General features: G+C 34.8%; 2 protein-coding genes across 5 annotated transcripts in view; both read left to right on the top strand.

Moving 5' to 3' along the window:
• Positions 1-13647, top strand: part of LOC126979616 (irregular chiasm C-roughest protein) — a 163616-nt gene extending 149969 nt beyond the window's left edge. Inside the window, exons 6-15 of one of the 3 annotated variants that reach the window (XM_050829045.1) lie at positions 512-706; positions 1725-1796; positions 2571-2691; positions 3735-3875; positions 4619-4803; positions 5999-6154; positions 6737-6853; positions 7425-7458; positions 9783-9991; positions 12547-13647. In XM_050829045.1, the coding sequence (XP_050685002.1) occupies positions 512-706; positions 1725-1796; positions 2571-2691; positions 3735-3875; positions 4619-4803; positions 5999-6154; positions 6737-6853; positions 7425-7458; positions 9783-9945 (1184 nt within the window). In that variant the 3' untranslated portion in view covers positions 9946-9991; positions 12547-13647. The remainder of the gene's footprint in view (positions 1-511; positions 707-1724; positions 1797-2570; positions 2692-3734; positions 3876-4618; positions 4804-5998; positions 6155-6736; positions 6854-7424; positions 7459-9782; positions 9992-12546) is intronic. The other 2 variants (XM_050829046.1, XM_050829044.1) reach the window with 2 other exon arrangements.
• A 7352-nt stretch (positions 13648-20999) lies between these two features.
• The window catches only part of LOC126979626 (G-protein coupled receptor Mth2-like), a 68056-nt gene continuing 65907 nt past the window's right edge, over positions 21000-23148 (top strand). The window contains exon 1 of one of the 2 annotated variants that reach the window (XM_050829062.1): positions 21000-21467. In XM_050829062.1, the coding sequence (XP_050685019.1) occupies positions 21039-21467 (429 nt within the window). In that variant the 5' untranslated portion in view covers positions 21000-21038. The remainder of the gene's footprint in view (positions 21468-23148) is intronic. The other variant, XM_050829060.1, reaches the window with a different exon arrangement.

Raw genomic sequence — 23148 nt, 5'->3', positions numbered from 1 at the left:
CCTATCCTATAATCTCCAATGACATTTTACTATAGGCCGTTCCCAATATTCAGTCTATCTCCTACTTGAGATAAAAATAGTAACTATAGCTGTTGACTTTTCTGTCCCAATAAACTTGTCCACGGTAACTAGCCTTATCCGTACACGCTGTCGGTCAATGAGATGACGTATAGCTTACCAGCGATAGAATTCTGTATGGAAATTACAATTCACGCATCCCAATATAATGCAATAAGAATGACTTATCGGCTATATTGGGACAGCTTCAGATTATTGACATCTAATTACTGACAGTAGAAGGTAATAATATATTTTATAATCTCTATCTGTAGATAGTATATTGGGAACGGCCGTATGACACTTTGAAATGATGTTATTAATAGATAATTTATACTACATGAGACTGTGAAAGCAGTAAATAACTGCATTTAACAATATAGTTAATTCTTGAAATATCTTGTCCAATATTTCGTCCATTTTATTTTTCTTTTAAATTTTTTATTTGTTACAGTTGTTCCTGTAGTTACCATAGTAGGTTCTGATGCCAGCAGTTTGGCCAGTCTCGAAGAAGGTTCCAGTGCTCTCACTTTAGAGTGCAGAGCTGATGGAAATCCAAGTCCATACGTTTGGTGGACTAAGGATGGCCAAGTCATATCTTCTAGCGGAGCAAAGTTGATCAGAGCTCCGGTGTCACGAAATCAGTCTGGTAAGCATAACTTTTTTTGATTTCAAAAAGAGGAGAAATATTTCATTTCGGGAAATATACTCACTATCTGTAGGCGCGGTTAAAATAAAAACCTATTCTGGCTTCGGTATGAGAAATAGGCATGTAGACTCTATTTGTACGAAGACTCAATATTTTTGTAAAATGTTGGACTTTTGCAATGCAAATGTAGCAAATTGCTCGACCGACTTCACCAAAACAATATTACAACATAACTGAGGTATAGTTTAAAGCAAGTTAGCAACTACTCGTGAAGGTTTATTTAAATCCAGATATTATCGCACGCAAGGTTCCTCTGCAGGCTTGCAGCACATTTAAAATGATTTAAATATTAAGTATAGGCTTGCCGCTTCCTCGAAGATGCTTAGACCTATAAACAATGACTTTCTATATCAATCAAGTGTGTTCGAATGTTAATCTAATTAATTAAAATTTGGAAAAATTTAGTTCAATTATTTTATTTCTACCAAGATTTCGCTCTTCTTTCGTAAAAGGCGCAAGCCGCGCGAAATAGTTACTTTAAGTATTCAATAATTAGGGCATCTACAGTTCGTTTTAATCTCAAGAAATCGCCAAAAAAGTGCATAATTGAAACCATTTTTTGACGGTTTATATAAAGCTTTTATTTTTACAAAAAATAGTTATATGTCTACAGAAAATGAGAAGAAAATTCATTTTTTCTTTATATTTCTATCTTTAATAGACACTGCGACAAAATATCGCCTAACTACCCCTAACTTTTACAGTTGGATTGATGATGATTAAAAGTAATCTGCGCTCGATTCCTCAAGGCCGTTGGCTCGGTACTCAGCCTTAATTTCTTTTTTGCTATCGGTGCTTTCATTCCTTCAAGGGAATTTACTAGTAATATTTAGTTTGTGCATCAACTGTCCAATCCCCTCCACATGAACAGCCATATCTTCCTCCTGTGGTATTTTTTAATTATTTATACTACTAAAAAATTACTACTCCTTTTAATTACTTTTGTATTAATTTTCAGGCATATACGGATGTCAAGCAAGAAACTCATTAGGCACATCAGACGCTGTCAAAATTGAAATCGATGTGAAGTGTATGTATTCTCTTTTATCTTTATAATTATTAACTTTAATTTAACAACTTGAACGTAAAAGTACAGGTATTGAGCGTTTTTTCAGGCCCGGCCGCATATAAAGTATTTATAATATTATCATCTCTGGTCCTAATATCAGCTCTACTGAGTTTAAACATAAAGTAATTGTGTGCGTCAAACTTTATCCAAAACATTTAAACCACTTCTTTTAATTTGCAGCAGGCTTTTAAGCTTATATAGCCTCTATTAAAACATAAAACCTTTAACTAGAAAAAAACCAGTGTGCTTCAAATCAAACAACTGAAGTAAAATAAAGTATTAATTTATTTTCTTCCAAATTTCTTAAGAACGAAATATAAAAAAGCGAGTAAAGTTTCGACACGGATTCACCAACTTACTCCCCAAGTCCCGTGCGTAAAGAAGTATTACTTCAAAAATTTACGTAAAAATATAAATTTTAATAGAGAATGATAGTTTATTCTTAAACAGCTTCTCATATAAAATCTCATACAATTTACGCATCCATCTTCTTTTTCTTCTTGTTGATCACAAACAGTTCCTCTATCCAGTCCATTGTTTTCCTCGGCTAAGTTTTTATCTCTGCGAAATCATTTCATTACAAGATTTTTCATCTCTGTTTTACTCTTCACCCTTTTTGATTATGTTATAGATCTGTTATCTTAAATTACCTGTCCTTCTCATTTCAGTAACTCCCATAAAATATTTTATTCTCTTCAATAAAAGTACCGTCGCCAATGTGTTTTACTTTCGCAGATCCACCGCGAGTTATATGGGTAGGCCCGGATACAGTAGTGGAGGCAAACCTCTTCTCACAAGTGACACTTGAGTGCAAAGCAGAAGGCAATCCTACTCCAAGCTACCAATGGTACCACAAGTAAGTTTTCAAAACAGAAGTTTAAGCTTAGCTCAATTAAATTTATGTTCAGAACTCACATTTAGCATTCAAAAAAGTTTGATATTTATAATGTTTGCGTCAATATTCGTTCTATATTTTTGAAGTGAAATTTCTTTAGAATCGTTTTGATTTGAACTACGACGAAACGAAAAAGCGAGACGATAGAGACACAAAGAGGTAAATGTATAGGATTCAGCCGGCGTGAGAATGAGATTGAATATATTACACGTCCTCGGTCTCCTCTTTGTTGCGATGTAGCGTTCCCATTATCTATTAAGCATTGTAGGAAAATTTTTAAATTACTACTTTAAATTACTTCATAGTTAATAGTGATTTCTGTTATAAATTTTTGTCAGGTCAATTTTTGTAGTGTGTTCCATGATCAGCGCCATCTATCGAAAACCGATATGTTGTCGTATTATACTCTATAGATTCAGTGTTCGATTTGTAAATACGAAATAGTTTAATGAAAGTGGCACTAGATGACGTATATATAATATGTTACTATTTATTTTTAAATTGAACTTAAATGTTTATGGTTCAACGCCATCTAATAAAGTTTAGCACACTAACAGACCATTACCCACAACACTTCTTATTGCAAAATAAAATAATTTACAAAAGTGACAGGAAAATACAATGCAACTTGTTGCCTTATTTCTAAGCTATGTTTATTTAAATGAGAAAAAATAGCAATTATTAAACCTGAGAAAATATTGATCAAATTTGTTATTTATGACATTTTTAATCAGGAACTTTTCAGAATTTTCACTTCAACCGTGTGTGATTTCCAAAAATACATATTTTTTAATTCAACCCATGTCAAGTTAGTACAGACAGTACCTATTCAATCTCGGTATACTGAAAAATTAAAACACAGTATTTTAAATTTATTTGCTAAATTGCTGCTTATTTACTGATTCTTCTTGACATAAAGTTTTCGGTACCAACTGCGTCAATTTCCAACTTGTCTTCATTTAATTTTGTGGAAGATGCCCATTAAATTTTACTTTTTTCTGCAGCCCAACTCCGTCTCTAAATGGCCACCTAGATGAAGGCTACCCAATATCCTCAACACCTCAACTACAGCTTCACAACGTGTCATACACCCAACATGGCCGGTACACATGTGTTGCTATCAATCAGATAGGCCTAGAAGAAAGGTAAGTCAATGAATATTATATTTAGACTCGTTTGATAAAATAAAAAAATCGCCCAGCCAAATTTCACCATCGCACTAGAAGCCTCCTTTTCACAGTTTCTCCACAGCACTGCTTTCAAGGAAACTTCTTTCGCGCACACCAAATCATGAGGTGAACTTCGAGTGCAGCATTTCCACGTCGATAAGGCCTTCCAATAAGCCGCGTACACCCACATGAAAGGTCGACTCATAATATGATTTCTCTGGTGCTGCAAGAGAGTATAGGCAGCGGTCACATACCATCAGTGGGTTATGGGTTACCCATATGCATCCGCCTCATCCATAGAAAAATCAAATGGTATGAAAAGTCCGTTAGTAGCAACATCATTACGAAAGTAAGCTGGCGTGGAAACCCGCGAAATGAGAAGACGTTGGTATAATTGTACAATAGCAAAATATATGCCTGCTGTACGTACCACAAAGGCGCCTATTTCTGCCGTGAAGCAGTAATGTGTAAACATTACTGTGTTTCGGTCGGAAGGGCGCCGTAGTGAGTGAAATTACTGGGCAAATGAGACATCTTATGTCTCAGTTATAGTGCCGCTCAGAATTTTTGGGTATTTCAAGAATGCTGATCGGCACTGCATTGTAATGGGCAGGGCGTATCAATTACCAATAGCTGATCGTCCTGCTCGTCTTGTCCCTTATTTTCATAAAAAAAAGTTTGTTATTTAAATGACAATAATAAATTTTATATTTTTCCAGGACCCACCAATCCGAGGCTATAGTCCTCAATGTGCTAGGCCCACCAGTGGGTGCAGAGACAGGAACAGCTCACGCGTGGAGTGGGGGTGAGGCCAGGGTCCAGGCCACAGTCTGTGCTGACCCTCCCCCTAGGAGAGCCGCGTGGTTGTGGGGAAGTTTGCGGTTGGATGTTCCTTCGGCTATTGGTAAGAATGCCATCACATTTCATTGGTGAACTTATTCATGGGAAACAGCATTCAACAAATTCCAAGTCAGCGTGGAGAGACAACATCATATTATATTAGGATGACCTTCATCTTCCTAACAGAAAGCGGACTGAACTGGTCCAAATAAACCGAATCGCTACCGCTATGCCAAATTCTGACTCCAATTTAGTTAACTAAATAAAATAAGGTTAACCTTATATATTTAACTTTTACTATCGATAATTAATTTTACAAGCTCCAGTGATTCCTCTGGCTAGGTGGTGTTACAATAGAATGTAGGCAGTTATCACTTAACACCAAGTGACCCATACGCTCGTTTGTCCTTCTTTTCCATAAAAAAAATTATATAATATAATATGCTTTATTCTCACTCAGACCGTTTTTAATTTATTTGAGTGACTTTTAATGTTTACTAGAGTCAAGACATGTGTTTAATTAAATAAAAAGTATTAATTAACAAATTTCATTAAAAAAATTGACAAAACTAGAACATTTTTCCCTCAAGCTTCCCATCTTCGACTTAAAAATTTGATTTGATGTCAAAGTGTAGTACATAATATTATGAATAATTGTATATCATACTTTTGAAGTTATACATCTTTAGGCGCGATATGATAAAATGATGAGAGTGAAATTATTAAGATGCGCGCGCATCACTGTAACACCAAAAGTAACAGTGGAAGGTTGAGGTTGGGTCAAAAAATTTGCTGACATTGACGACCTTCGGTATTTTGTTTGGTTTTCGGTAAAAAAAAATATTGAAGTAGGCGTTACTTTGCGGAAATCCATAATTATACAAATGATATAAGTTTTCTTTAGTGTTAATTCCGCCAATATTTGTTTTTAAACAATTCGACACGTGTTTCGCCTCTACACGAGGCATCCTCAGGACGTGTTGTATCGCGAGACACGAAACACGTGTCGAATTGGTTAAAAACAAATATTGGCGGAATCAACACTAAAGAAAACTAAAATCATTTGTTTGGTTTTCGGTAGCCATGATAATCGTGATATAATAAAAAAACGTGTGTGTACTTATGTATACTTCTATGGCGTAACAAATATTAATAAACATAAACAATAAATCCTAAAAAATATTTATTCCTCGTGCTATTCTACGTTTGTAGACAGTATTTTAAAAGTTGCAACTAACCAACCAAATTGACTGTTTCAGGCCGATACCGGGCTATCGATGCTTCAAGCATCAACGGGTGCTATCGGTACACGCTTGTGATAAGCAGCGTGAGCGTTTCCGACGCCAGAGTTTACGTACTACACGTCGAGAATGAGAGAGGGTTCTCATCGCATGCTGTCTCGCTCACTGTACACGGTAAACTGCTTGCATGCTATATTCTCCTGGTACTTTTCTGCATAGTTGGTCAATGGAGATTGTCCTTAAAACTAACACATTATAGCTTATGTGTACCACAACGGCGCCTATTTCTGCCGTGAAGCAGTAATTTGTAAGCATTCTTGTGGTTCGGTCTGAAGGGCGCCGTAGCTAGTGAAATAACTGGGCAAATGAGACTTAACATCTTATGTCTCAAGGAGACGACCGCAATTGTAGTGCCGCTCAGTATTCTTAGGTTTTTCAATAATCCTGAGTGGCAATACATTGTAATGGGCAGGGCGTATCAATTAACATCAGCTGAACGTCCCATTCGTCTCGTCCCTTATTGTCATAAAAAAACAGTCAAAATATTTTTAAATGTTCTTCAGGTATTACCACAGAGTGGGGATGGATTCTTACGTATTGAGCTGTGTTCACAGATAAAATAACAAAATCAACAAGTTATATCGTTACTATCACGAAGATAAAGCATTAATGTATTAACTGAAGGCATGTTACAATGCATTAACAGGCACGCATACGTAACAAATAATATAAAACAACGTAACTTTCTTCACACAGATAATTTTTCGCTAACAGAGACTGCACACGTGGCGCCGCTCATAGTTGCTGCATTGCTGATTGCCGCGTTGCTCGTCATTGTTCTCTGCCTCATTCTACGCTGCAAAAGAAGAAGAGGTAATAATAATTTGTTAAAATTAAGGCGAACAGTAAGCAGAAAACACGCAAACAAGGTGTTTTAAGACACGTTTTGTGGTGAAAATATAGCATTTGGAGCTATGAACACTACTTTATCCTGTTACACATACCCTTAAGTCTTACTTGTAGGTTGCTAATGCTTGCTGTTAGTTAAACATAACACTCCAGAACTATTATGAATCAGCATTTGTTTAACAGCAACCAGCATTTGCAGTTAAACAAGTTTTTTCTCGGCATGATGCATTTGTTTAGTATACTGCTCTCATAAAAGTTGTTCTTATAGCTTTTACTTTTTTGTGTTGCTACATTTATTAAGATTAGTAATTAATAATGAGGATTGTAAGCAATTAAACTGTTTGCGCCTGTTAAAATGTTAAATGTTCGACGCAAGAATTTTTAAAATATTAGCTTTGTTACATAGGAGCCGTGAACTCATATCGCTCAAGGTCGCCGGCATTTAGTGTCGCCTTAAAGTTTAACTCGATATGGAACTTAATTAATTACATGAGTTTTATGTTTCTAATGTTATTATTACGTTATTTTGTTACAGAAAGCGTCGAGTACAAGACTGATGAATTAGATAGGTGAGTTACTTTTTTACTTGTGAAACATTATTAAGACCAGTCAGATATAGATTAATTGACAAGTTCAAAAGCGTGTTAGTTCTTGATAATTAAAAATTTGAGCGATGGCATATTCGCATCGAAATGACATCCAGAAAATTGTATCGAAAGTATGTCTTAGCTCGTAAAAAACATAATTGTAATTTAAAAATAAAGATGAAAAAAAAAAATAGCATTTAGTTCTTTTCTGTTTGAGTTATTAACCCGACGTTTCAATATCTTTCCAGTTCAAACGTCGGATTCACTATAATAATAATAAAAATGTAACTTTTACGCAAAAATCTAATGTTAAAACACAGTTACAAGTACACGCGTTTTAATCCTTTAAAAGCGTTTTATTTAAATGTGTCACTTTCGTGTTAATTAAAGAAAATACTGTGATTATTATTACCATTCATGATACTATCTATTTATGGTGTGGCGAGGTGAGTGAAAGAGAAGATAGACACTCCCTTGGCCGTTGATCTTCGTATTTGGTCTAAGTCCGTAGACAAACACAAGTAGATAAAAGTTATTTAGTATCAGACTCTTTTAAAACTTTTATCAACTTATCGTTAAAGAGAGTGATGTAAAAACTAGGAGGGAGGAAACAAAACCATGTAGTGTAAATTAACATGTATGTGAACAAATATATCGTCCTACAATTATTGTATTCGATTGCCATCTTCCAACCCTATAGCGGATTTGTGGATGGAACGGAACAATATAAATCTCGATACGAAAATAGTTGTAAATCGTAGAAGGGAGAAAATTTGAAGTTGTATATATATTTCAATCCTGATTCATAATAAAATAAAAATAATAAAAAAGTTGTAAAAAAAAATTATATTTTAGGGGTGGGTTATCATTTAGAGGTTTTACTTCTTTGGGGGTAGTAAAAGAAATATCCTTAAAAAATATTCCTCGTGCTAATTTACGTTTGTGGAAAAAACAATATTGTTATTAATAATGTAAATAACTTCAATGCAAATATTATTATACCGCATAATTTAGTTAAATAAAGTATAATTAATTTAAATAAATATCATTAAATTATTTTTATACAATTGGAGAGAATTTTTTCAACTTATATATATTTTCAAATTTATTTAATCCTCGTCCATTGGTTGTGGTTTAGTAGACATATGGGCTACAAGAGGCTTGGTAGATGAAGTATTAAACAAATAGTCTAGTTGACCAGCTAACGTCACGGTGTCGAATTTGCGTGACGGTGTGCGCGCGTATCGTAAAAATTTACTGTTATAATTATTCCCTAACGCGCCTAAAGAAGTGTATAACTTAAAAAAATAATTTATTACGATTTAAAAATTATTTAATTGAACTTATGTGAGATACTAACGTTAATCACAGAAAATAACTTTTGTATCCATCATTCAGTTGAGTAATTCTATAAAGTCATCCGAACCTGTTTTGACGATATACTTTGTTTGGTAAGGCATAAAGGCAAAGGCAAAAAAGGCATTTATTTTCTCAAAATTGATTCCTTTAGAATTCTTTTTGAAGTCGGAAACAAATGGCGCTCTGAGAGAGAAGAAAAGGCGCAAAAAAACTCTCCAGCATTCTTTTTACACTCTTTTTAATGAAATATATAATATTATGTACTGTCATTGCTATTGCTATAAAATAATCATAATCTAGTCCCGGATCATTTAGATGTTCAGCTGTCGAGAAATAGGGTTTACGACAGATCCATTTTTTAATAAAACATTTAAACTTATTTCTAGATAATGCCTGAACATTGGCTTGGGCTTTATTATAAAAGTGTATACATTTACCCTTAAAGCTATTATGTATCCTAATCCGAAGCCTAAGGTTATTTCAATGTCACTCTGAATGTTGGTATCCATAGACCAAGTATAGTAACTAGACTAATTGATAGCATCCGTCTTACTCACACGAAGGAAAACTTATGCGATTCTTACGTAAGAAATGAGATAGAGTGATTAGATTTTTTGTTTCGCCATGCGTGCCGGTTTTTCAAGGTCAGCACACCCGGTGTGCTAAACAAACTTGACAGCGCTGCACAGATATTTGGTTTACTTTCATTTGCGTCTATAAAAATAGCTATAATTGTTGTGAAACGTGTAAATATCCGCTATTTATTCAATATAAGTGACAATTTTTTAATAGAAGGAAATATGTTGAGTTTTTCGATGTAAAAGTGATAGTGAAAGAACACTTGTGTTATATCATGTACCTATATATATAAGATATTATCTGTCTCATGTTGGCCACGCCAAAATGATGTCTAGTTACTATAGAGACTTGTTCTATGTTGGTAACAGTGAGAAGACAGTGCTGCCATCTGACGCGGTGTATGGGCCGCGTCCTCCCCGCTCCGGGAGCGTCATGGATGACGTCACAGGCGTGGCAACCTCACGCTACTCGCCAGGCGCTCTGCAGGTTCGCCGAGCCGCCGTCGTCTTGCAGCCACCCACTACCGTGTGATTGCACAGGTGTGACCGCACCTCACAGTTGTTAAAATAGAAGCCGTGTTAGTAAAAAACTTACATCATTTATACGTCTAGACAGAGTCTCTTGCTGTTTTTTTTGATGAAAATAAAGGATGAGACGAGCAGGACGTTCAGCTGATGGTATTTGATACATTATTACAATGCAGTGCCGCTCAGGATTCTTGAAAAACCCATAAATTCTGAGCGGCATTACAACTGCGCTCGTCACCTTGAGACATAAGCTGTTAAGTCTCATTTGCACAGTAATTTCACTAGCTACTACGCCCTTTAGACCGAAACACAGTAATGCTTACACATTACTGCATCACGGCAAAAATAGATGCCGTTGTGGTACCCATAATCTAGCCGGCATCCTGTGCTTAGAAACCTCCCACCGTTTTTACAGCTGTCATAGTCTATCTAGACGTTTATCTGATCTAAGTAAGAAACGAATCTAAATGCGATCATAGTTATTATACTGCTGCTCTCTTCATTACATATACGTACCGTTAGCAAAAAAAAAAATCAAATTTGATTGAAGTTGATATAATCTAGCTTAGCTAATGCCAAAACAGCCATTGCAGCATTTCGGTGGTAGTCCCTACCGTGTTTTTTAATTGACTAGAACAAACAATAAAAAACAATAATACCTAAATTTTTTTTTTTTTTTGTAAACTCTACCAGACATCATTGGGCAGTCGTCATTTTAGATTCGTTTCTTCATTACTTCGACTGATTGAAAGCTCACACCATTGCAGTTATGTTTGTAAGATTTTCAAAAAACAAATCACTCCAGATTAATTATAAAATTTAGTGTAGTTATGGTGTTGGAGTTGAGTATAAGGCACTAAAATGGTGGAAGAACACGATACAGTCACTAGATATAGATAGAAAGAATATAAATCCATTTTATAAATTCAATAATTAAATAAATTCCTAATAACACGACAGGAAATTGAACTCGAAAGTGAAATACAAACGTATACTTATGTTAATAATAGTTGATAATAGTTGCTCTTACAGTAGTATTTAGTCATAGTTAAATATTTCTTTTAAATTACTGAATCTACCAAATGTTTGAAAAAAATATAGAGCTCGTGAGAAGAACATATTAGAAACTCAACGGCCACTCTTTTCAATCAAATAGGGTAACTTACAATGGCTATAATATAACAAATTAGTTTGTAAGGTGCTGCATCCAATATATGAATCGAGTTTCAAGTTAAAAGCGTATAAATTATCAATTATTAATTCATAAAACGTAATAAAGACTAAACTGTATATATAAATTATCCAATATTGGATGCATTAACATTAAGAGCTTGAATTCAATGTTTGTGTAAGGATGCTTCGTGAACATGATGGTCATGATTTCCTTCTTAATTAGTAATCGCATCCAACAAATACAATGATTTAGTAACTAAACAGGTCGACCTGGCACCAAAAGCAGCACCCGTTCACGAGTTGACGCATGTACCAGCCCTTCGCACTGGGGACTATTTGAGGAAAAGAGACGAGGTGCCACACGAAATTTTAGGGGAATTGTGTTTTAGCAATGCCATTTAGTGAGCATGACGAGCATAGATTTAGCATTTAGTCTATTTATTCTAAAATGGTGGAATAAAGAAACCTATAAAGAAAGTGAAATATTTTCATTACTACCAACGTAGCAGTGGCAGGACAAATTATAAGTAGAACACATTATTCAAAATATAAACCCTAAGTGAAATTTGTTTCCTTTTCATTTTGGGTTTGTAAAATCATCAAAATAACGTCTCGCCACCGTTTATGGGAACAATGTAAATCACTAATAGATTTGGTATACTTTTCGAGTTGGTATAAGAGTGATAAATAAACTATAGCGAAAATAGAACACTATTAATTACAATGGTACTCTTAAATTAAAATTGGTTACCTATATAAACTTAATTTTATAGGTAGTTATATTTATAACACTTTGAACTGAAGACTTGAAGAATATGTAGGTCCAGAAATAGAACGTGGAATAAAATAAATAAAAACCTTTAATAATAATGAGACATACTCCACAATGAATGAGTTTTGACCTTGGCATCCAATTATGGATGGACTTCTTGAAGTAAAAATTCAAGTAATAATAAATTTTATAATTTTTGGGAGATTATCGAGAGTTTTGAAATATTTTTAATTCGAGTTCAAAACATTACGATATTCAAATAACGTTTCATATAATTTCATCATTAACATACAAAAGCATTTTAGTAAATTGCGGTTTTTAATTATTCAAAGAGTTATTTGTTTTCACTTGTCGCCTTTTCGTGTGACAAGTCATTACTTAGAGTGCACGTTAGTAAATCACTTAGTCTTATGACACGCTAAATATTATGAAAAAAATGGGGCCGGTTTTGGATTTCGATCTTTTAAGTGGTTTTTTTTTATTACAAAGTAATTACTAGTAGTCAAGGGTTTTGGTCTTCTATGTTGTTTTTTATTGCTATGGTAGGTAATCTCAACCGCTCACCCTTCTTAGCAATACAAAATGTACAATGATCGGTTTCCATATTATGCATTCCAGTTATGTAAATAAAACATATGTTATTTCTTTTTAATTCTGCAGGCAGCATTGACGTCATTGGAGAGAGAAGCCAAAGAAAATGTATATGCGGTATTAGACCCGCACATACAATATGAAGTATCGATAAATAAATATGGCGAACCGCCCACGTATTTATCACTATCCAAGCCTCTTACTCACCAAAGAACGCACGCTTTTGATCTGCAAGGTTTTAACGAAATTAATAACAATAAACAGTTTACTTCTTTCAAGAATCCTTCAAAAGCCAGGCAATCTGGTAGAAGCAAAAGTAGTATTGTTTGTGATAGTAATGTAGATATTAAATATGCAAGAGATCCATTATTTGGTAAGACGAGGCTGAATGATAACGCACAATCAAATATAGGCAATGATATAAGAACTAGTAAAAGGTATGGTATATATGAACGCAATTCAGGAAGATTTAACACCCAGAAATATGATACTCGAGATTTTATTGGAAAGAATGAGGAAAACAGTCGTATAAGAGGCGCAAAAATAAAGGACAGCACTGAAAAGGAAAGGTCTTGGGAAGACGTAAAAGACAACTCCAATATATACAAGAATGTTGAAAAGGAATTTTTGCCTCGTCCAGGAAAAGTGAAAGAAATAGCATCTAGATTTGATAAAAATAGTGATTGTAATAAAAACTGCGATGAGAATATGAAAAAGAATAGACCTAAGCCTCTGCAGAGTTTTTGTGATCAAAAATACTTGGACCATGTGTTTCCTGATGCGGTAGAAATTTAGATTAGTGTATGTGTGGGATCTAAAATATGTACCTACTTAGGATCTCAGTGTAAATTATGAATGTATGTGTGCATAAATATATTGTTATTATCTTAGGTACTTGATTATTCTTAAGTGCCACTCTGTCAAGTAATTAAAATTTAGGAAATAATTATTGTGTAGGATAATGCATTTATCGAGTAAACCATGACAAATCATTTAACATAACCTATACAAAACGCGACGCTTTTAAAATATACTTATTTATGTATACTTAATGTACTTTGAAATGTATCATTTCCTAAATTTCCCAGCAAAGTTTAGCTGCTATGTATATAATTTATCTTATACGTTTCGTATTGTTGAATTTTAACAGTATTAAATTTTTTAATTGAATTGTGTTTCTAATTTCCCCTGTGAGTTTTGAACATGCAAATTACTAGATATTGTTATAACTTTTATGTTTGCATTTAGAAATTATATTCATACTTGAAATTGGTACGCTTAGTGTTTAAACTTTAAGCGTTTAAAAAGGTCGTTGGTTGATAATATGTTTTTTTTTATTATTAATAATATTTGTTAGCCCTATTTCGTGCAACAATATTGCAATGAAGAAAATAGAACTACGCAGTGAAAATATTTGTGGCAATTTCAAATGTCTTAGCAAATGTTGTCCACTTGGCATGGGTCCTAAACGAGTATTAAAAAGTATTGTTTGTGTAGACTTGCACCAACACACAGATATGCTAGTTAATAAAACAAATATGGTTTATTACTATGACCACCGAGTCAGAGAAGTAAATGTGGCAAACTCTTTCAAATTATTATATGGACTTACGTGTAAAAAGAAATATAAGGAGAAAAACAAAATGTATTTGCAAGAGGTAAGTGGAAAATGTATTTTAAGCTAATCCCGCAGATATTGTTTATCCAACCAAGTCTATTTCATATTATTTATTGACAAATAATTTATACGTACTTTCAGAATTGCAATGCCAATTCTTTCGTTTTAGACATTTCTTAAGTTGTATAAATAGGTATCTAAGCTAGGGTTATTCAAATTTAATATTGCATTTTATCAGTCAGCTTCATGAATAAAAATGATTTTTTTTTATTTATGAAATAAGGTTGTAATCACCTCCGCATCTAATCAAGTAGTTCCTTGGTGTATTGCCTTATGACTTATACTAGCCTTTCAGAGGAGGACTATTCGTTAAGGTCCATTTGCTGTCACCTCCGAGTCTCTCCTGGCTTTTCAGTCAGCAACATTTAAGTAACACTTTCTTTTTTAAGTAACTGTGAGCTTTGATTCATTGTAGAGTTACGGGGTTGTCTTTCTCACACAGGAATTATGTACAGTAAAACTTTCAGGTGATTATGTTGCTTTGTAGAGCTTGTAGTATTTATTTGTTATCTAAAAGGATCCAGATGGAGCAGTCCTTTCCTTAGCTTCCATGTCAATGTAGCTGTCGCCGCTTTGATGATGGCCATGTCTATTTCTGCCGTGAAGAAGTAATGTGTAAAATTACTGTGTTTCGGTCTGAAGGGCGCCGTAGCTAGTGAAATTACTGTGCAAATGAGACTTAACATCTCATTTTTTCTATTTTGTCTTATCTTTTTTAATTTGTTTCAAGATGACGAGCGCAATTGTGGTGCCGCTCAGAATTTCTCTGTTTTTCAAGAATCCTGAGTGGCACTGCATTGCTATGGGCAGATCGTCCAGATCGCCTCGTCCCTTATTTTCATGAAAAAAGACGCTCTAGCACACATACATTGATAAAAAATTATCTTATCCACTCTGTTGCTGCTTCTATATCGGTTAACTGATCCCTTTGTTAATTTGAATTTTGCCTATTTGAACATTAATATTTAAGCACGGATAATGAATTTGGTGAATTGGTAGATGTAAATTCAAGTAAGACTTACCGAGTACGATACCTACTTATTTAACGCAAAATTTCAATCACTAATAAGATGACAGATAAGCAAAGAGATCTGTTGTGCTCCGCTGTCGCTCTTGCTTTCATGTTTTATTATAACTAACCGAAATAAAAATGAAAGGCATTTATTTCAGGCATAGTAAAACCCATAGTTACAAAAAATTTAGACAATGTAAAGGGGTGCCAAGTTAGAAGTCAAATTAGAATAACTAACACACACACACATATTGAACATATTTGTGCAGTAATTTTTTTGTTCTTGTCCATATGAACAGAGATCCAGCGCTTAAACACTGGATTCCTTGAACACCGAAATACTATCGGCGTGTTAGCTGTGAAATCTTTGGTTATCGATTCATACTAATGGGGATTAAGTTTGGAATAACTATTTTTGGCATTATATAGATAGTTCAACCCATAATAACTCGCCCCTCTCTGTTCCTTTCCTTTGTATTTTACCCTTTCTCAGAACAAGTGGTAAGGGGTGGAGCGCATCTTGATGGATTGAATTATTAATTTCTTTTATTAGCCTTTTTTGACCAAAGTTGTTTTTCATATGAGATTAGAAGCAAGCATTGAAGCTTTGAAGCAAGCAAAAAGTAAAAGAAATGGTACGCCTAGCGGTGTATGTTTAGCAAAGTTTTTCTTATCAGCTTTAGCTATGTTCACTTTTTAGTGTTTACTCTCTTTTCTTCTTTACTTAATATCCCCCATGATTTGTTTTTTTTTTAATTAAAATAAGAGGACTAATCAGCGCACAATACACCTGCTTTAAGTGATTGCCACCCCTACAATCTGTTGCAACTTCAGAAGAATGACAGAAACCTAGCTGGCCTTAACGCAATATATAAGAAACCTGGAAACACTGAGCAAGGAAATTCAATACCTAGCTCCGACATTATGTAACTTTTGCAATCGATATTGATATAAGTATCAGCTACACTAAGGCTACGGAGAAAATGTATGATGAAAAAATGACGTGGCTCTATAAAGAAAATCTACTAACCAAAATATTGGATAATATTGGCAAAAAATCTGTGGAAGTAGGTAATGAAGATTATCGTCTATATCCAAACAACAAACCTCTTTGTAATTTTAGTATAGATCAAAGAGGAACTAAAATAAAGTGCGGAATATATCGATTCATGAAACCGTAGAGTGGGCTGGTCAGTGGGCCGTACTAAAAAGTAACGAGCGTCAATAATGTTTCGCAACACAGAATATTCCGCTGCTATATTATTATAAAGTATTCAAGTATGAATCAGATACGAATCATTCCGTACTATCGAACAATTATCTTGTTCGAATATAACATTACTTCCTTTATAAAAATAATAATAATTCAGCTTTATTTAATTCCATTTAAATTACTTACAATAAATTTATCTCACTTCAAATTTACGGTTAATATGGACCTCCTCCTCCTCCTTGCGTCGTTTTCCTCATTACTGAGGGTCGTGACTCCGCCGCTGCATCAGTTTCTCCCGTACGATTTCCCTTCATCTGCTGCGATGTTGAAGATCGTATTTGGCCCGAACATCTCGTGGGACTGCGTCCTCTGGGACGTTTGCCACCTTACCTACCGCCTATCTTGCCTGTCACCATCTGTTCAAGATTGTGCCCCTCTTTACGAGCTATACGTCCGAATAATTCCAGCACCCTACGAAGGCATATAGTGAAAAGTCTAGTTTTGTTTTTATATGGACCACTGTTGGCTAAATGTGTTCTCCAAATGAAATCCACTCACCTCTGTTTATAATATCTAAGTCTCCAACCAACTTTTTCTCACTTCCGGCACTATTTGATGTCAGTTGTTTGTAGGCATTTTTGGCCGATGTAGATTTTCCAATTGTTTTGTATAATATTAGTTTTTTAGGTATCGAATCATTCTAATTTGTATGTTTGTACTTTTATAGAGTATTTTAACCATTTCTATGTTATATATATCCGTCTTCATCGTTGTTAAATTTGTCTAATTTGTAGATTCCTTCTTCACTTAATAAGCTCTTTCGCATCTTCTCATAAGATACTGTCATTTTGATTATTTTTAAGCTTTATGATATAGACTTTACTATTGCTTAGTAATATTTTTTGGCTTCATATATATCAATATGGCACCATTAGATCAGGTATATTTTTAGTTCTCAAGTAGTTTAGGTGTTATTAAAGGTACAAATAGTGAAATTGCCTTCCTTTTTCTTGTTTATCTTTGAAACGATTTGATCGCTTTTATACTATTGTATGAATTCCAGTTTCAGTCATAAATCAGCTGCTTGTATTTAATTACATTTTGTTATTAGAGCAGCAATACAACCTCTGTCAAAATTTCCACCGTCTAGAAATTGCAGCTTATGAGATAGGGATCACAGACGGATGTACGACACAGTCATAGTAATAGGGTTAAAATTTAACTACCGAATTTTGTACACAATGTGACTTTGAATCTCTGACATCTCTGACATCTGACTGGCACATTCATTTGAAAAAGCCTAGATTTTTGGGTGCCACTAGGTCAGACTTCACAGACTGTGGCAAAACCTGGAATAGCTCGCAATAAGGTGTGCATTTTGAAGAACCGGCAGAAGATTAGAATCTCTACTGCTGATAACTGATAAGAATAAAGTACGTTGAGATAAAGCGGCCGAAATTGATCAAAAAAGAGGGTGTGGTCTTTCACAAATTTGACCACTCAGCAGAATTAAATGTTTGGCTGTAAGGTGTTAATACATCTCCAATATAGCGCTAACCCTGCAGTTTCAGATTTCCACCAGTTTTAGTCTCTTCAGAGGACCACCAAAACTGCTTATCGCATTTTTTGAACTCCCAAAGTTTCCAGAGCAACGGAATCAAGTTACTAAAAGAACGAATAAAAAGACACACTTAAACTGTAATTTAATGTAAATTAAACTTTGAGAATGTCTTGATTTTTCAATTTTCATGTAAAATGCGAAGAAAATTTTATCGCAATCTAATTTATTCTACTAAATAATGGTTCCAAATTAATTTTTAATCGGAAATATTATGCCAACCGGTATCTTTACTACAGTACGCCGCGAAATCCAATACAGATACAAGATTCTGACGGTACTGACCGTGACCAGGCGAGAGCGGGGCGGCGCGGGGGAAGGGGAGAGATAGTCTTCGGCAGAACTTTATTAGTACAATATTTTTTTTTTCAATTAAATATTTTTAAAGGATTAAAACGCGTGTAAGTTAAATTTTTCTTTAACATTAGATTTTTGCGTTACATTTTTATTATTATTTGAGTTAACCCGATGACATTTTCAGAGTAGTTTAAAAATCTAATGAAAACACAGTTATAATAACACGCGTTTTAATCCTGTAAAAGTGTTTTATTTAAATTTGTAACAGTCGCGTTAGTCAAAGTAAATATTGTTTTTGCACTGCGTCCATTTTTGGAAATGGTCATCTTGTTGTTATAGTGACAATGCTAATAGACATCATGACAATACTTCAACTGTGTATTGTGCCTTATAAGATACAACCTTTATAATTTACCAGTGGGAGGCTCCTTTGCACAGTATGCCGGCTAGATTATGGGTACCACAACGGCGCCTATTTCTGCCGTGAAGTAGTAATGTATAAGCATTACTGTCTTTCGATCTAAAGGTAGCCGTAGCTAGTGAAATTAATGCGCAAATGAGACTTGACATCTTATGTCTCAAGGTGACGAGCGCAGTTGTATTGCCGCTCAGAATGTTTGGGTTTTTTCAATAATCTTGAGCGGCACTGCATTGTAATGGGCAGGGTGTATCAATTACCATCAGCTGAACGTCCTGCTCGTCTCGTCCCTTATTTTCATAAAAAAAACAACCTGCTATTGGACAGATGGACATTGGAATTATAGTTACAGGGTTGCTGCCGTAGTTTTCTGTCTTAGGTTGCGGAGCCCTAAAAACAACAAACAGATAATTTAACATTTGAAATCATCTTTTTAACCAAGCCATTTACTGGCACTTCTTCAAATATTTTTTCGGTTCCCATAAAAGTTAACGAGTTTATCCACTGAATAGATATGTATCAATAATGTTCTAAGATGAATAAAACTTTATTGCAAGCGAGCTTAAAATATATTTGAAACGATAGTAATGAAAGTTTTAGCGAGAGCAAACAATTTATACTCAGAATATTTTATTTGTGTTGGGTATCGTAAACTAATTTTATTTTTATATCTACAAACATAAGTATACGTTAACACTTCTATCTATGATATACGATATCTTCTCATTAAAATTCTATGTTATACTAGCTGACCCAGCTAACGTTTCAATACAATTGAAGATATTAAAATCGCGATACAAAAGTAACTGTTGGTCTTAGATGGGTGAAAATTTGAAGTTGTATGTATTTTTTAATGCTGACTCATAATCAAACAAATTTAAAAAAAAAAGTCAAAAAAATTAAAAAAACAATTCGTGTGGACCTTAAACCCTTAACATTTAGGGGGAAGAAAAATAGATGTTGTCCGATTCTCAGACCTACACTATACACTCAAAATTTCATGAGAATCCGTAGAGCCGTTTTGGAGGAGTTCGGTCCCGCACACCGTGACACGAGAATTTTATCTATCTTTATATATATATATATATTTCTTGTGTGCGTGTGTATGTCACTGAACTCCTCCTAGACGGCTGGACCGATTCTGATGAAACTTTCTGTGTTTCTTCAGGTGGATTCGAGGATGGTTTAGATTCACAATTGAACTATCTCCTAAACAGCTGGACCGATTTTGATGATTTTTTGTGTGTTCCAGTGAATTTGAGATTGGTGTGAGTCTTCATCTGGATTCGAGAATGGTTTAGATTCGCAATTGAACTACCTCCTAAACGGCTGGACCGATTTTGATGATTTTTTGTGTGTTCCAGTGAATTTGAGATTGATTTAGATTCTATTGTGAATCCGTCCATATAATATAATTCTCCTGCACATGTGTATGTTAGTGAACTCCTCCTAACGGCTGGACTGATTTTTCAAATTTAAGACGTGTGTACAGGACAACGTCTGTCGGGTCTACTAGTGTTATATAAAGCGCGGGGCTTACAGCGTTCTACGTGTCACATATAATAATGCGTTTAGGAGGCTGTTGGAGCTACCATGGCGCTGTAGTGCTTCTTGAATGTTTAATGATGCAGCTGTGGACGGTTTCCATGCCATAATGCGCAAAAAAAGCGGTCTCCATGTTGCAGCGTCTACGTCTAAGCAGTAACAGCATCCTAAAGATGATTGCTACCAGAGCTGAAATTTCTTCCTTTTTCTTCCTTCCAGAAACACTGGATACAGTAAGCTCTAGGTTTATAAATATATTTGACTTATAATACTAACATAGTTCATAAGAAATATTGTTACTAATACATTTACTAATATATATGGAGATCTTTCTGAATTAAATAATAAATATGTTCAACTTATTAATATACTTGTAATATCCATAAAATTTCAGACTCAGAAGATACAAGTACATACAAAATAAGTTTTATTAAAGCTCATTTTGAAACTGTTTTCTCGTTTCATTAACTATTGTTGTAATTTTTGGAATAATTGAAAGAAACGCTTAGTTAAAGACATCTCAGTTTTAACATTCCCTGGCATTTAATTACGCGCAATATTGCGGCTTCTGCGAAAAGTTCACACAAAAAGCACTCAAATTATTGCGACTCGTGACTAAAGCTATTCATTGAAATAAAGATAAATACATACGTACACATGGTCTCATAAAATGACAGATACGAACCGGTTACAGTCCAGTGTGTGTATCAACTTAGAGCGCGCGCCATTTTAACAATTCGATATTAAAATTGGCGGGAACTAAAAATAGTTGTCATAAAAATGATTGTGCTTTTATTTATAAGCATGCTGTTTTTAAATGTATACGGACAGCTGTGCGATAACATCACAAGCGTTGATTTGAGTGATTCTGCAAAATTTCTCGACGGTTCAATTGTGAAAAACGGAATTCGATTTCCGCCCGAATATATTTTTAATTCTAATACTTCAGGAGTGGTAAAAGTCTTCGGTTGCCCTTGTAAGTTTATGAATTGCATTCGAAAGTGTTGCCCGCTAGGTTTTGTGGTGAGCAAAAGAACTTGTATTAAAACCTTCGAGGATAAAATTCAGAAAGAAGGAGTCAATCTCTATTTTATGAATACGTTTAAAAGGACGGTGAATCTGGAAAATAATGAAGAGTTCGCGGTATTGACTGGCAGGCCGTCTGAAGAAATGTACATCGAAGACGACGGAGAATGGTTTATACAAGAAGTGAGTAATAAATATAAGTTTAAAAGATAATGTAAGTCTGATGTATCTGCGCCTATTCTTCTCAAGTCTGAGGCATATATTTTAGAATGCGAAATATATTCTGACCTTGAATAAGTGATACAAGAAAGGCTTAAATGTGCCTATTTTAAAACCAATATACATATTTATATTTGTAATATTGGTACATTTTCAACGGAACATAAAACGATTTGCACTCGTTATGATAGGACAAGTATCTATTACCTACCTGAGAATAATTAGACGAAATAAAATTATTTTTTTTTGTTTTTCAATATTCCGTACTCGATGGGTAGTGAACCTAAGATAACACCAACTTAAGGCTTGAATATCCGTTCATGTATCACCGTGTATCTTTTTTTTATGAAAATAAGGGCGAGACGAGCAGGACGTTCAGGTGATGGTAATTGTAACGCCCTACCCTTAAAATGCAGTGCCGCTCAGGATTCTTGAAAAACCCAAAAATTCTGAGCGGCACTACAATTGCGTTCGTCACCTTGAGTCATAAGATAGATATTATAAGTCATTTGCCCAGTAATTTCACTAGCTACGGCGCACTTTAGACCGAAACACAGTAATGTTTACACATAACTACTTCACGGCAGAAATAGGCGCCGTTGTGGTACCCATAATCTAGCAGGCTTCCTGTGCAAAGGAGCCTCCCACTGGCCTAAATCTTATAAGCTGCAACTGCATTACTGATATTGATTGGTTATATCCACAATGGCCACCTTGTAACTTTTAAATATCTTTAATAAAAGCAGTTAAAAACTACATAATATTGAAACCTTCGAGAGGAATATTTAAACGGTATCATTTCAGGTATTACGTAAGGAAAATATATATAAAAAAAAATATGGAAAAGCAACAAACGAGCATACGGGTCACCTAATGTTAAGTGATCACCGCTGCCCACATTTTCTTACAACACCAGAGGAATCACAGGAGCGTTTCCGGCCTTTAAGGAAGGTGAACGCACTTTTTTAGAAGGTATCCATATCGTATCATCCCGAAAATGCCGAACAAGGTAGCTCATTCCACAGCTTTTTTGTACGTGGAAGAAAGGTTCTTGAAAACCGCACTGTGGAGGAACGCCACACATCAGATGCTGGTGTTGATATTCATATTTGTGGCGAGTCGTGTGAAGGTGGAATCTCGGATCTCGGATGACGAAACTAGAGATGCAGCACACATGGGCCATTTAGGTTTCGCTCGGGAAATCATCGACCAGTGCCGTTAGAAACTTGTGTCTTCTACGGAGTCCCCTCTTGAGAAGGTCGCGGAATGGGGTAAAATGGACCTCATTTATTATTCGAAAACAATTTCATTGATGCCTCGCATGGTATTGAAATACACACACACTCACGCGCTTCCTCAGCATTCATTACTCTTTTCATACATGCTCGCCGGTTCCAGGTGCTTCGGACCTTTCCTTTTTTTCAAAACGTCCCCAATTTGTCGTACTTACTTGCCCACACACACTTGTCTTATATATTTGATTGTTCATATTATCTTCACACATCCGGTCCACGTTTAAAAACCATTTCATCATTCCTTTCCCAATTTTTCTATCGATATTTTCTTTCAGACCACTGCGCGCTCGTATCACCGTATCAGTAATTCTATCAATCATATACTACGCAGTGATTGCATCTCAACTGCG

Source organism: Leptidea sinapis, chromosome 3, assembly GCF_905404315.1.
Source record: "Leptidea sinapis chromosome 3, ilLepSina1.1, whole genome shotgun sequence".
NCBI lineage: Eukaryota > Metazoa > Arthropoda > Insecta > Lepidoptera > Pieridae > Leptidea > Leptidea sinapis.
The sequence above is the reverse complement of the archived record's forward strand: the minus strand, read 5'-3'. Positions and strand labels throughout refer to the sequence as shown.